The sequence below is a fragment of the Neolamprologus multifasciatus genome, chromosome 7 (genome assembly GCF_963576455.1).
Source record: "Neolamprologus multifasciatus chromosome 7, fNeoMul1.2, whole genome shotgun sequence".
In the NCBI taxonomy this organism is placed as follows: Eukaryota; Metazoa; Chordata; class Actinopteri; order Cichliformes; family Cichlidae; genus Neolamprologus; species Neolamprologus multifasciatus.
Window position 1 is genome coordinate 19,490,294 of NC_140445.1, and position 15,116 is coordinate 19,505,409.

A 15,116-nucleotide genomic window follows, 5' to 3' on the forward strand; every position below is an offset into this window, starting at 1 on the left:
TCTTAACGGGGTCCGACATTACAACCATCATTTTAGAATACACTTTTGTTATTCATGACATGACATCATTTAAAATAATTTTCTCAGGTCAGTAAATAGCTGCCACATAAGTATGAATCTATAATATACATGTGTATTATAGAAAAAAAGCAAAAACGGTTGTGCTGTTTGTTCATAATAAATGGGTAGGGGTGCATAGTCAGTAAAAGTCACCAAGGCTCTGCAGAGCTCCAAACCTCCTCTGCCACAGACAGAACCATAACAAATGTGCGCTGGGAGCTTCATGGCATGGATTTCTACAGCCAGTAAATCTATATGTATGTGGCCAAGAACCTTAGTCCATGTAGTGTATCTTAGCACAGTTTACTTGTGGCAGTTAGGTCAGCTAGTGGGATGGCAGAGAGGGCAGCCTTTACATTATTTTATTGTAGAGTGACAGGAACTGCCTATGAGCTTCTAATCAGGCATAAATACTGACAGAAAATGTATCAAAAGGAATACATTGATGAAAATCAAAGAAGAGAAATATTTATGTGACGTTCCATTTTCCTGAGAACTGACTGGCTGTGATGACTTCTTCAAGTACTACATGCTACTTCGTCCTGCTAGTTAAACCTGCTGTCTGTTGTCAGGTCTCCTCCCGTTTCACTGGCATGTATCCATCACCAGAGGGCTCCACTGACCTGCCTGTAGACATCAGAGCAAATCCTAGTGGCTGGAGTTGCAAAGCTGGACTCAGACCTGGCCAGGCAAGTTCAAAGGCAGTTGTGGTAAGAGAGAGCAGGGAGTACAGTAAAGCACTGGAAGGATGAGGTAGAAACAGGAAGCGTGTAGATTCAGTGGCCTTGGCATCCGCCATGACCTCATCCTGACCTAGCTGCTCTTCTTCTCCACCGCTTTATCCACCTGAATCCAAGCTGGGAGCCTCCAGGCGGTTAGCCTGCTGCTTCATAATCAGAACAAACCTGAATAAACTTCCCAAACACACCTCTGCTCCTTCCAAACAGCCTCTGAAAAACTGCCTTTGTTTATTTTCTCCCTCATTCTCGTCCTTGCCCTCAGGCTTTTCATCATGCCTATCAGTCATGTTGATGCTGTCTCCATGCTCTCTTTACTGGCCTCTTCACAGCTGCACATGCCTGAATCTAGATTCGGGAGCCTAAATTGATCAGTGTTGATCCTCTCAGATTTCTCATAGTCTCAAATCACCTACACTGGCTCACTGTAGCTGCTGCTGCCTTTGAGAAGAAACTTTAACATCACTTTTTCTTTCTCCCTCGCTTCAGTCCCATCTTTACTTATTTACCCTTCATTTAATTATTAACGTCTGAATTCAAATCTTTTGCATATGACTGCCTGAGGTCTGGAACCCACTAAATGTCTTTCCTTTGCTCCAGCCTCTGCCCTGGCAAATAAATTAAATCACTTCTGAAAACTTCTCCTGTAGCTGTGATTTTTATTTAAATATTTAGGATAGGATTTAGAATTCAACTTTATTGTCATTACACATGTATACACACAGGGTAACGCAATACAGTTTGCATCTAATCAGAAGTGCAAGAGCAGTAAGTGCAACAAGAGCAGATTGTATACAAGTAAGTTAAGTAGAGAGCAAATATACAGATGTACTGATATATACAGATACATGTAGTATAAATGGTGGAATAGTTATGAACAGATTATGTACAGAGAGACCAAATATACAGTTGAACCACAGACAAATGTATAGCATACAGATGTTCTATATTGCTATACAGACGGGGCAGATATAGAGGTTTACTATGAACAAATATACAGATGTGCTACATATATACAGATGTAGCGTGTGGATAAACAGATCTACAGAGCACTATGAATATATCTACAGTAGTGGAAGCGTAGCTCTCTGAACAGACTATAATAGTGAACAGTGTACGCAGTATAAAGGAGACTATACTATGTCAGTGTCCTAAAACTATAGCATTAACCAATGTGAGCATACAGTGAATGTTGAGAATGAAATGATTATGGTCACTAGGAGGAGGAGTGTAGAAGGGTTAAGTAAGTGTGGATGGAAAGGTTCAGCAGGAGACTGAGCTCAGTAGGGTGACAGCTGTGGGGAAGAAGCTGTTCCTAAACCTGCTGGTTTTAGTCTGAAAGGTCCTGTAGCACCTTCTGGAGGGGAGAAGCTGGAAGCGTTTATTGACAGGATGAGAGGAGTCCCTGAGAATGATGTGTGCTTGGCGTAGACATATCTTCTTACGGTAGATTGGCAGGAAGTGGAGTCCCTATGATCCCTATGATGCGTTGGGCGGTTTTCACCATCCACTGCAGTGCCTTGTGGTCAGCAACAGAGCAATTCCCATACCAGACTGTGACACAGTTGGTAAGGGTGCTCTCTATTGCACAGCGGTAGAAGTTACTCAGTATGTCAGTATGTGGTTCTTCTTCAGTGCTCTCAAGAAAAAGAGGTGCTGATGGGCCTTCTTGACTAGGCTGGAGTTGTTAGTTGACCAGGCCAGATTCTCAGAGATGTGGGTCCCCAACAACTTGAAGCTGTCAACAGCTGTGCCATTTATGTAGATTTAGATGCCATTTATCTTCTCTCTCTTGAAGTCCACAATGAGCTCTTTGGTTTTGCTGGTACTCAGGAGCAGGTTAATGTCAGCACCACACAGCTAGGTGCTTTACCTCTTCCCTCTAGCCAGACTCCTCGTTGTCACCAATGAGTCACCGTGGTGTCATCTGCAGACTTGGTGATGGACTTGGATCCATACCTAGGTTTGCAGTCATAGAGGAACGGGCTCAGCACACAGCCCTGTGGAGTGCCAGTGTTGAGTGTGATGGTGGTAAAGCAGTTATGGCCTGACCTAATATGCTGGGGTCTGTTGGTCAGAAAGTCCATGATGCAGTTACAGATGGAGTTGCTGTTTCCAAGATCCACAATTTTGGTGATCGGCTTGGAGGGAATCACTGTACTGAATGCTGAGCTGAAGTCAACAAACAGCATTCTTGCATAAGTATTGCATAAATATCTGAGTACACATTGCAAGACACTACATTCTCAGATCACATCCAGTGTGTCCTGGAAAATTTGCAACGATTCTACAAAAATGTTCCACATGGTTAGTTTTTTCTTCTTCCTACTGGTGATAATCCAGTGGGGCTCCAGTCACTCCAGGCTCCCTTGTGGTTCCACAAAACAGACTGCAAACAAACTGGTGCATCCATGACTGATCCTGCTGCTTCCACTGCACTTCACTTCTGTATGAATTGATCTTTTCATGACAATTCACTGTGGACAAAAAGGGAACAGAGGTGACACTGACTTCTGGCTTCGCAGGATGATTCCTCTTAACAACAAGAGCAAGCACACAGTTTGTTTTAGGCCACCATGAATAGCTCACATTGTAAATCACAGAGCCAGTATCTTATTCTGTAGCTTACACTCACTGTGACAGGATGGCTTATAGGAGGTCATTATACTCTGCTTCATTTGGGTCCAGTTCAGATTAAGGGACAACACATGGAAGGACAGAAACTGGAAACAAATGTTTGAAAAAATATTTACTGGTAGAAAACATTCAGTGAAAATAATATTCATTTTTCTGTTTGGCAAATTTCAAATCTGAGTCACCAAAAGCCAATCAGACAAGAGAGTTGGTATAAACAGAGAGAGGAGATGAAGCTTCTTTTAGACAGAGGAATGAAAATATTTAGATTCACTTTAAAGGATAATTCTCTACTTTTAGCACATTCCAGTTTCACTTACTTGCCATTAGTAGGAAACTGTACAGAAGGTACAATTAGCTTAAAATACATTAACACAGAAAAGTAAGAGTGTGATTCTGGCAAAAGATAAAACCTAAAATTTAGCATTTTTAAAGGTCCCTGCTCACAGACCTCTCTGGCTCTTTTCTTAACTGCAGTATATATGCTTGATTATTTGGACTACATTGCAGTGTACAGTTAGACTATGATTGTATCCACGGGGCTTGAGAACAATTACATTTGTTCACACACTCATTCATTTTCAAAGATCAGTGAGCACTTCTTTAAGGCTGGTCTGGAGACATTAAACTGCTCTAGGTGACAGAAAGTGTTGTAAGGACTAAGAAAACAGTATTAATCCCTAATTTTGGTAAACATTATGACAGCTGTCATTTATGTATTGTGTATATTATGTGTTGAGGTTTTCTCTTTGTGACTGAGGTCCTTACTGGCAGTGAGATTTGTATTGAGCATGCACATATGTGCTGTTCTAGAAACGTGATGTTTTTATTGTAGTCACTGTAGCAAGTGAGATCAGGGAGAAATAAAACAGGAGAGATGGAGTGAAAAGATCAAACAGCTGATCTTAAAGTCAATTATATAATATAAATTAAGAGAACAAAAGGCTAACTCTGTGGAAGGCTGAGATACTCATCACTTCTGCAGATGAGCAGCAGAGACAGCAGTATAAACAGAGAAAGGGCTTTCTTGTTCTTACCATGTCCAAACTAATTTACAAATTCTACAAGACATGCTGTGTAAGTAAATACAAACAACGAAAGTTTGATCTGCATTTATTGAAAGATCATATCCCACAAACTTAGTTTAGAGGGTCCACACTGTCTACACTGTATTTAGTGAAGTCTGCAAGTTTTTGAACAGTGAAATTTGTTTTGTGCCCAAATCATTTTGCAGATCATCAGAACGAAAAGTTATTGGCCATGTTTGCATAGCCCTTTTCAAAAATATGCTTTCCTGACATTATTGTGTGTCGGGTGGTGGTCAGGGCTATCCAGACTGACAAGTGGGACATTGAATGTTACTTCTGTGGTGGGGAGGGAGCCTGAGATTGTCTAAATTGGGGGTCTGTTCTATAGCAAATGTAGAATTTTTTTTTTAAGAAAGCAAATAAGTTGGTGTTCTCAAAAAATATGATTGTTTGCTTGCAGGACACCAGGAGAGATGAGTCCTCCGTCACAGATGGTGTGGTCAGTGAAGATGGCCACCTTCAAGGTCATTGCATCTCCAGCCCACATCCACTGCCACTGTACTTAAGGGAAGGTAAAGACTTTCTTCACTTACATTTGGATCATCTAAATCCACGACAGTCATTAAGGCAGACTTTCTACAAAAAAGAATATAGATTATAATAGATTCAATAGATATAACAGAGCGGCAGTAATGCTACACATATAGCACCATTAGTAAAGACTAGGTCAACCTATTCGACTACAAAAACAATGACCCTAATAAAGGACCAAGGTAATTGTAAAAACATCCATCCATCTTCATCCGCTTTATCCGAGGCCGGGTCGCGGGGGCAGCAGCCTAAGCAGAGAGGCCCAGACCTCCCTCTCCCCAGCCACCTCCTCCAGCTCATCCGGGGGAACACCAAGGCGTTCCCAGGCCAGCCGAGAGATATAATCTCTCCAGCGTGTCCTGGGTCTGCCCCGGGGCCTCCTCCCGGTGGGACATGCCCGGAACGCCTCACCCAGGAGGCGCCCAGGAGGCATTCTTGTCAGATGCCCGAACCACCTCAGCTGGCTCCTTTCGATGTGGAGCAGCAGCGGCTCTACTCTGAGCCCCTCCCGGATGGCCGAACTTCTCACCCTATCTCTAAGGGAGAGGCCAGCCACCCTTCGGAGGAAGCTCATTTCTGCCGCTTGTATCCGCGATCTCGTTCTTTCGGTCACTACCCACAGCTCGTGGCCATAGGTGAATTGTAAAAACAAACAAACAAAAAAACAGAGAAGTCCTCATTAAGGCCAGGATAACTGGTGGGCTTAAGGGTACAAATCCAATACAAATCCAAGTTAAATGTTTTGTTCTTGAAATATACAAAAGAGCAAAAAAGTAAAAGAATTTAACGCCTAAGTATTATTGTAATGCTTATAATCCCGCTCCCAAAGCAGCTGGTTAGTGTGCTCATGCGCAGGCTGGCTCTGATTTGCATAATTCACAATTGAGTAACCTTATCTTTCTTACACTGGGTATTGGTGGAGTTCCCTCAGTTCATACTCTGAAACAAGCCACTCTAGGTCACCTTCCTGGCTGGCTGCTCCTTGCAAACATAAGGTTTGAATACCAGGTGGGTGAGGGTTGTGTGCTCACACCCAGAGGACTCTAACAACATTATACTCTGCAGCTAGATGTGACACACTGGTCTGTCAGAGTTTACAAAATGAGCAGCAGAAGTAAAGTCGAAAGCTCTGGAACTCAACTTTGGTGATAGAGGAGGAAGCTGTGTCTGAAGATGAAGGCTATAATGATATTAATTCTGAATCTGATTATTATATACCAAATGAGGGATAGGGAATTTCTCCATTAAACATAATAAAGTCAGCGTCAGGGCCCACTAGAATGTCAGTGACTCGTTTGCTAAATATCAAGTCAGGCTTTGACTAATTTAGAATTAGATCCTCATTGAACCATGATCTGTGAGAGGTAAATAACATCACTGCACTTAATATTGATTGAAATAGTAACAGCATTAACAATGAGATATAAACAATATTTATTGGACACTTTTGGATAATTGCCCTGGGTCAACAACACAATGGGAAGCCTCTCTTTTACAGAATTACGTGTGCCAATGAAACATTTTAACAGTACGCCTATAAGAAAAAACAGCCTTGAGGCAACCATAAAAATGCTGTCCAGTATGTATTGGGCAATATAAGCTTTATTTTGCATATCTGGGTAACTAAACAGCCATTTAAAACAATCATGAATATGTTTGAACACATAGCAATATTTCCAGAATTGTTTTACAATTATAAAACACTGAATTTTGGCACCACACGGTGGTTAAAAACTGGTAAAAGACAAGCCATCTCTGCTCCAATACCTCCTGCTTGAACTGGATGTAGCGGATGTAGGCAAGTAGATTAAATCAGGGCATTTTAGATGAATCACTACATAAAGAGTATGGGCATACATTACATGAGAACCTGTAAGACAAACATTGCAATGGAGTCATCAGACAGTTAACACAATGTAAGGGCTAATCTCTGTTGAAGACCACTGAACTGTTGACGACCACTGAACTGTTGACTTACTTATACGGTTGATTTTGGAATCACAGTTTAAAGAGGTCTGCTCTCTGATCTCAAACTACAGCTTTAATTATCTCTTGAAAAGTCAAAAGCCTCCATAGAGATTCAACATCAAGATCCTTATTATTCCGTAATTGTGCAGGAACTGTGTGGAGCGCAGATGTAGTCCTTCTAGTAACCCACAGTTATACAAGCTGTAATCTCTCTCCCTCCAGTGGTGTTTATTAGTAAGCAAATAAGGAAAAGCCACGTTAGGTTAAAGCTTCTACGGGTGATGTTTAGTATGTGATGGCAATCTTTTTATAGACAGAACAAAATGCACACATTTAGGCTGACGAATATTCTCAAAAGTATGCTAAAATGATTTATGTACTTAAAAAAAAAAAAAAAGACAAAAAAAAGGCAAAGTAAAATATTTAATTTTTTCCCCAAAAAATGAAACATTCCTCTACATGTTATTTAAAATGTATCCAGTTTAATTTTTCAGGAGATGAATATGTACACTTTTAATTTCATCATTTGCCTCAGGAAGTGAGCAGTTTACTGTATAATAGATTTACATAGCAAATACTGACATAGTATTCTGTCAAGGCATGTTCCAGCATCAAAATAGGCTTCAAAATACATAATATTGTTCCACATAAAATAGAAAATCACTGATCATATTATAATTATTTTAGGGTATCCAAAAATCTGAACACCCCCCGCCCCCATCAATGTACTCTCGTGCGTGATAATTACAATGACAATCAGCAGTTCTTATAGATGCATTAAAAGGAAATAGCAGCCAGAGGGGGGAAGGGGAGGGTGGACAGGTAAAAAATATACTTCTTCTAAAGGATTTACTCTTGAGCTATCAAATAGATTAAGGCAATAAAAAAAAAAACAAAAGAAAAACAAAACTTGTAGTGTAATTTGGCAATTCTCATTTTTTGTTTTGCTTTCATCAAACAGTCATCCAGCCTCCACATGATACGATTCAGGGTTTCTACTATCCTGAGATGTTTTCTTCTGCTTGAAGGCATCGGAGGACATAGAGGATCACTTGATAGCAGAAAATATACTGCTCCTGAAAAAGGAAAAGAAAAAAAAGAGAGGGAAATGTAAGGGAAAGCTTGGGAGCTACTAAGACGTGTAAATACTTAGTAAATGCTACTAAGCTTAAAACCAAGCCACCTCTGTTTGGACCATTCCTTGTCTCTGAAGCCTCATGTTCCTGACAACGTCTGAAATATCAAACTACCAAAAGAAAAAAAAAGGAGATTAGAAGTGATACTGAAAAAAGTTATTATTAAATTTCTAAGATGAAAAATACTGACATCTGCATCTTTACTGATGAGACCCAGAACCACATCAATGCAGATGAGGGTCCCTGAACGACCAATGCCTGCACTGCAGTGTGTGATTATAGGCCCCGACTGATGAACGTGCCGCATGTAGGATATGAACGTGAGCAGCTGCTCAGGTTGTGAAGGTGTCCCGTGGTCGGGCCATCCAGTGTAGTTTAGATGAGTAACAATCTGGTTTTCATTAGTCTGGAAAGAAGGAAACTCATATGTCAATGTGGACAATTCAAGTAGAAACATCTTAAATTAGGGCTGTCAAACATAAGGCCAGAGGGTGAGAAACAGTCCAGCAAAGAGTCCAATCTGGCCCACTGGTCTGCTTTGGAAAATTAGGAGTGTGTAGATTTGGGACTTTCAACTGTACTTTATCAATAGCAAAAGCTGTAAAACATAAGACCCATCACCCCTAATTAGCATTCACACCACAGTAATAGTCTGATATTAATAAAACTAAAAAGTTAAACTTGATGTGAAAAAACATTTTAACTAAAATAAACATACAAACTAAACTATGATGTAAATTTTGACATCCCCGTCTTAAACTATCTGCACAATTGATCTATACACCGAAATACATGATATATATTTACCTGGACATCTTTGACCTCGATGACACGGATGACGAAGTTGTCCAGGTGCTGGTCTTTGATAAGTGTTATCTGTAATCTGTCATCCACCATCTCTGCCGTCCTCGGCGTGTCCGGCCAGTACCGCTGACATTTGACTTTCCCCCCCTCAACCTCCTGGGTCATCATTGCAATCACATTGGACTTCTGCTCCCACACCATCTGCCAGAAGTCCCCTAGAGTAGTGGGTAAGGGTCCTTGACAGGCAATGTACATGAAGTTCTCGTCCTTCACCGACATATTAATGAAGTTGGCGTTGATGTAGCCTCCGTCTTTGCCGAGGACAACACGAGTTGTGTCAACTAGAAGAGACGTCATGAAAAGTTTCCGGATTAAAATTTGAATTCAGAGAAAAAAGTACTAAAAAAAGCCATTAAAGTACAGTAGATGTACTGTAATAAAAGAGGATTTAGCCTCAGACCATGAGAAGAGACACAAGTGCTGTGGTTGGAGCATGAGGGGACAACTTTGTGGCTTCAGTTGTCAGTCTTATTTAATAGAGAAAGTTTATTTTAAGATGGGACTACTTTGCACATGACAAGTCTCTACATCTTAAAAGTGTGGAGTGTCTAGGTGTGGGGAAGAGGGAACTGATAAAGTATAGTATAATATATCGAGTGGCAATATTGTATCGATATATCCATCCATCCATTTTCTTCCGCTTATCTGGGGCCGGGTTGCGGGGGCAGCAGCCCAGGCAGAGAAGCCCAGACCTCCCTCTCCCCAGCCACCTCCTCCAGCTTATCCGGGGGAACACCAAGATGTTCCCAAGCCAACCGAGACATATAATCTCTCTAGTGTGTCCTGGGTCTGCCCGGGGCCTCCTCCCGGTGGGACATGCCCGGAAAACCTCGCCCAGGAGGCATCCTTGTTAGATGCCCAAACCACCTCAATTTGCTCCTTTCGATGTGGAGGAGCAGCGGCTCTACTCTGAGCCGAGCCGCTGCTCAGATCAAATGGCCGAACTTCTCACCCTGTCTCTAAGGGAGAGGTCAGCCACCCTTCAAAGGAAGCTCATTTCCACCGCTTGTATTCGCAATCTCGCGATAACGGTCACTGCTATCACACCCACAGGGTAGGGGCGTTAATCGCTGGTAAAATGAGAGCTTCGCCGTTACGCTCAGCTCTCTCTTCGCCACAACAGACCGGTGCAGCGTCCGCATTGTTGCAGCCGCTGCAGCAATCGCAATCCATCTGTCGATCTCCTGCTTCCTTCTCCCATCACTCGTGAACAAGACCCCGAGCCACTTAAACTCCTCCACTTGTATCGATATAGGGACACCAGATATTAGCATCTTATTATATAAAATGTCAATAAAATTATAACTCTTTAGTACTAGTATAATAAATCAATTACTTTTTCAATCCAAAATAGCATTCAGCATGCGGGACGAAGTTGGTAAAACTACAATGGAGGTATCAAAGAAAGAAATCAGGAAAGTGCTGTCTATATCAAAATATGGACCTATTTTGGAATTTCCTAAAAAAACAAAAACAAACAAAAAGGATGGAATATTTAAAATGAGGTCCACATCAAAGTAAAATAATCTTGGGATATTATGAGTATAAGGGCTCATGTCACAAACTGCCAAACCCTGCTGCGAATGGCGAGGTAATCAGCTCAACCGAAAAACCAACCAACACTGGGCACACTTAGTTTGACAAATCTAGGTCCCAATTTAGAGGAAGTCAAGAATCACCTATTTTATGTGAAAATATCTGCATCCACACAACACTGAGAAAAAAAATGAATAGGGAACTGCATGTTAAAAAAATAGGAAGCCAGGTGTGCGACACTTCTCTACAGTGAAGTCAAGGGTGATGTTGAGGAATGTTTGCGAAAGGGTTGCAATAACTTGTGTTGGAAAAGGTCATAAAGTAGAAAATATTGCAATATATGCTATTGTAATGTGACAATATATTTGAAATTCAATACTATATGTTGGGTTAGTATCATTATAATATCTTATCTCGTATTTTTAGCTTTCTGGTGATCCCAGTTACTCTGACAGTGACTTTGCTTTCAGTTTGTCACATATGGACCAAGACAGGGACCGCTTAAATGCTCAAACTGAGATTTCACAACAGTAGTAATGGATTGCATTTATATAACCCTCAAAGCGCTTCACAATTCCACTAATTCACTCTCACATTCACACACTGGTGAAGGCAAGCTACAGTTATAGCCACAGCTGCCCTGGGGCAGACTGACAGAGGCGAGGCTGCCATATTGCGCCATCGGCCCCTCTGGCCAACACCAGTAGGCGGTAGGTGAAGTGTCTTGCCCAAGGACACAACGACCGAGACTGTCCAAGCCGGGGCTCGAACCGGCAACCTTCCGATTACAAGACGAACACCCAACTCTTGAGCCACGATCACCCCGTAGTAGTCTACAAACCAGTGGGTCACAGTGGCTACATCCATCGTTCATATACAGTTCATAGTCCATGTTATTAATAGTTATCACATAGGGAACTGCTAGTTTTTCTTACAGGGGACAATATTCTTATAGCGGTTCTTCTTCTTGTTCTCCTTCGTCTGACCGATCAAACAGTCGTCCAGCGGCTGGAGATTCTGAAGATTCTGCCAGAATGGAAAATGGATATTCAGAAAAATCTAATGAAAACTATTGTTTATTCTTTGGCAATGAAATTCAAAGAGTCATACTTCAAACTCCTGTAGAGGCACTTTCTGTTCCAAAAGTCCCCTCATCGTGCGAACCACACTGTTGAGCCTTTGTCCCGTGTACTGGCCTTCAGGGACCACTCTGACAAGGGGCAAAGAGGTCAGCTCGTCCTCTGTGATGATTGGCCCATCTGTGTGGAGACATAAACGAGGGAATTAAAAGTTTTGTAAGTAACTTATGACAATTATTTACATGTATTGTCTGAGACATTGACTCCTACCATCTTTTGACTTTGAGTTCATGTTTTCAATTGGCAGTTCATCGCTTCCCCACGTGATTTCATCATCGTCTGGCTGCCCAGCACTCATCTGCAGGTAGCTGTTGGTTCAATACAAACAGCCAAGAGGTCTTAATATAAATGATGTACAACCTTAAATCTGATGAGTGCACATCTAAAAAGTAAAATCGTACTTTTCATTGTGTGGATCGTCAACACTTTCCTCATTCCATCTCACCTTTCGGGAGTTCTGCAGTAAAAAAACAAAACAAACAAAAAACAAATGACACAAACAAAACAACATCAGAAAAAACAGATGGTTGTTTCTGTGGTTTCTCAAATGGCAAGTTTGATTTGTACCTCAGGAGAATCTTCTGGTAAAGAAGAGCCATCGCCGTCAGTGTCCTCCGAAAGCTCTGTGCCCTGCTCGGTCTCTCTCCTCTCTCCTAGTTCATCATCATAGTCTGTGAAATATGGGAATATAGTTTATGTTGGTTCTTTTTTTTTTTTTTTTTTTTTACACATTTATAACTTTCCAGTTCATTCAGCAGCCTGTGTGTGCTATACCTATAGGTGGTATGACAGGACACTGCTTAGTCTTTATGCTACTGTCGCCACTCAGACCTGAAATAAACACGAGCAGGTTGCTTTAGAAAATATTCAGAAAGAAAAATACACTCATGAGACAAAAGTTTAAAAAATACAAGTGCATGATTTTACCAGTATTTCCATTGCACTTGTCGGAGTTGATGGGTAGAGAGGCCAGGTATGTGTTTGGGTTCTGGTCTGGCGGTCTGGATACAATAAGATGCACCAGGCCTTTAGTTTTACGGATGGTGGTGACAGCTTTGGTATGGGACACACCTGTCATTAGCTCTTCATTCACCTACAAGACAGAGAGCCAGTCAGTCAGGGCTGTATACAGTCTCAGAAAATCCAATACTTTCTTTACTTTGTAGCCAATTATTTACAAAATGTTCACAAAAAGAAAATGCTTTTTGTAAATATTTTAAATTCTGTGTTATTACAACACAGAATTTAAGAGAATTATGTTAAAAACAAACAAACAAAAAAATCTACACGTAAATCACAATGTAATGTGTTTTGTTTAACAAAGCACATTACAAGTCCAAAAACACTCACTTTAAGCAGCCTGTCTCCTACTTGCAGCTTGCCTGAGGACTCTGCTACTCCTCCTGGTGTGATGGATTTAACAAAGATCCCCCTCTCCCCTCCAATTACAGAAAACCCCAGACCTCCTGACGGCGGCTTCTCCAGATCTACCTTTATGATCTCTTCCTGCGTTTTCAGCAAACAAATGTGCAGTCACCTTTGATTTGTCATTCAACCCTTCAGCAAGTTACTTTTTTTGTTGGTTTGGGTAACAGTCTGTATTCCATTAACAATAACACCTGATGAACTCCACCAACATATTTCATAGCTGTTTGCTTGGCAAAACATAAACAACACAAGAACATGTTTTCACCCCCAGGCACCAACATAAAACAACAACTCACCTCTAAAGGACAAAGTGCTGCGAGACCTTCTGTATCTCTTAATTCTTCCCCTTTAAGGAACCCTTAAACAGAAAACAAAAAGTTGCAGTTACGCTTATCCCATTATTACTATGGTTTATTTAGTTTTTATTATCATCTCCTTTTTAAAATAAAGTTTTCACACCATCTTTAAATATTTGGCAAGTAAGAAACTTAATATGAGTAAATCTATTCTTATTTAGATCGATTTATCAGAGCACCTGTACGTCACATTTCTTTAGATTATAAAGCATACCATTCATGGTGGATGAAACCGTCGTGCTAACATTGTTGTTGAGAAAAGAAAGAGTTTTCTGCATAGGACAAACTGGCTTTCCATCCCTGTTAGAGTAAATAAAAGAAAATAAAAGTTACCGAGATTATTGTTAAGATCTTGTATTTTCTGTAATGTGCAATGCTATTAAGACAAAAAACATAAAAACAAGCACCAAAAAAATAAAAAATTCACAAAGGATAGATGTTATTCTTTTTTAGTGTAGAGTACCTTGTGGCTTTTAGCGTGAGTTCACTGGGGGAGTGCTCCAATAGCCTAGTGCTCTCACTGAGAGTCAGGTCCTGGGTAGGGGCCCCATTGATGTAGTGGATTAGGTCAAGTGGCATTAAGCTTCCTTCTTTAGAGGCTAATGAACCCGGAAGAATATCTTTCACATATAAGATCCCGTACAAACTGTCACTACCACCATCCAGTACCAAACCTGGGGAACGAATAAAGAATAAAAATATTTAGATTTGATTCTTAAGAACGAATTTCTGATGCAACATTTGGGAAGATTTTCAAGACATTAGTGGCTTAATGTGAGACACACCAGTGGTATTTTCTTTTCTTAATCAAGGTTGTTTCTTACCCAGTGGTTCTTGGTTCATCTTGAAGTAAATGTCAGGCAGCAGATGAGCTTCTATGGGGGGTTTAGGAACCTCCAGGACCCTCCCTACCACCAAGTCAACCACCCGAGGGGCAGCACGCACAAGATTGACCACCTCGGTGTGGCCCATATTGCTCACATCAGTGTTATTCACCTGTAGACAAAAAACATTAATTCAACGTGTAATGGTTTGGGAAACACAAAGGAACAGAGAGCCAGACTGTTTCCAGTTTGTACTTGCTAACCGCCTCTATATGTCTGTGTAGGTTCTCAGTCATCCAGGTCATAATAATCGAAGGAGCTTGGAAAGAAAAGCAACTGGACTTCTTTAAGTTTCCATAGTGTCCATTGATGTAGTTTCACTCTTTAGTTGCATACCTACAACTGAGGCAGTGGAGACTGTCAGAAAATCAACTACAGCAAGACAGCTTCTTAGAAAACAGAACTAGCTTTACCCCGATCAGATTTGCACACTATTAGACCTCTGCCTTAGCACCACATAATTTAAATACAACAAGGGTTTCTGCAGACAAAAACATGGATGTGCCATGGCCTACCCAGTGTCTTCCAATGTAGCCAATCTTTACATGGAGCTAGTAGAAAGTAAAGTTCTTGGCTCTTTCAAAGGGACAGCACCTAGCCACTGGTACCGATACATGGTGCAGACTGTTCACATCAACTCAGTGGAAACAAAGTCACCAGGGGAGACAAAGGATAATAGTTTGCCATTTCTGGACCGTGCTGTGCACATTGAGGAGAATGGAAACCTCAACATTAAAGTTTAGCCCCCACACAGA

At 41.1% G+C, this 15,116-nt stretch overlaps 1 protein-coding gene and 1 pseudogene across 5 annotated transcripts in view; both read right to left on the bottom strand.

Annotated features, from left to right (window-relative positions):
• Positions 1 to 483: 483 nt before the first annotated feature.
• LOC146514138 (uncharacterized) lies at positions 484 to 2,989 on the bottom strand (annotated as a pseudogene).
• A 4,414-nt stretch (positions 2,990 to 7,403) lies between these two features.
• Positions 7,404 to 15,116, bottom strand: part of ptpn13 (protein tyrosine phosphatase non-receptor type 13) — a 53,827-nt gene continuing 46,114 nt past the window's right edge. For 4 of the 5 annotated variants that reach the window (XM_085165357.1, XM_085165359.1, XM_085165358.1 and 1 more), the window contains 16 exons: positions 14,302 to 14,473; positions 13,941 to 14,151; positions 13,692 to 13,777; positions 13,418 to 13,479; positions 13,044 to 13,199; positions 12,621 to 12,786; positions 12,468 to 12,524; positions 12,261 to 12,364; positions 12,095 to 12,150; positions 11,904 to 12,001; positions 11,665 to 11,813; positions 11,490 to 11,580; positions 8,962 to 9,299; positions 8,345 to 8,560; positions 8,202 to 8,264; positions 7,404 to 8,094 (listed from right to left, as the gene is read on the bottom strand). In XM_085165357.1, coding sequence (XP_085021483.1) covers positions 8,017 to 8,094; positions 8,202 to 8,264; positions 8,345 to 8,560; positions 8,962 to 9,299; positions 11,490 to 11,580; positions 11,665 to 11,813; positions 11,904 to 12,001; positions 12,095 to 12,150; positions 12,261 to 12,364; positions 12,468 to 12,524; positions 12,621 to 12,786; positions 13,044 to 13,199; positions 13,418 to 13,479; positions 13,692 to 13,777; positions 13,941 to 14,151; positions 14,302 to 14,473 — 2,103 coding nt within the window. In that variant the 3' untranslated portion in view covers positions 7,404 to 8,016. The remainder of the gene's footprint in view (positions 8,095 to 8,201; positions 8,265 to 8,344; positions 8,561 to 8,961; positions 9,300 to 11,489; positions 11,581 to 11,664; positions 11,814 to 11,903; positions 12,002 to 12,094; positions 12,151 to 12,260; positions 12,365 to 12,467; positions 12,525 to 12,620; positions 12,787 to 13,043; positions 13,200 to 13,417; positions 13,480 to 13,691; positions 13,778 to 13,940; positions 14,152 to 14,301; positions 14,474 to 15,116) is intronic. The other variant, XM_085165360.1, reaches the window with a different exon arrangement.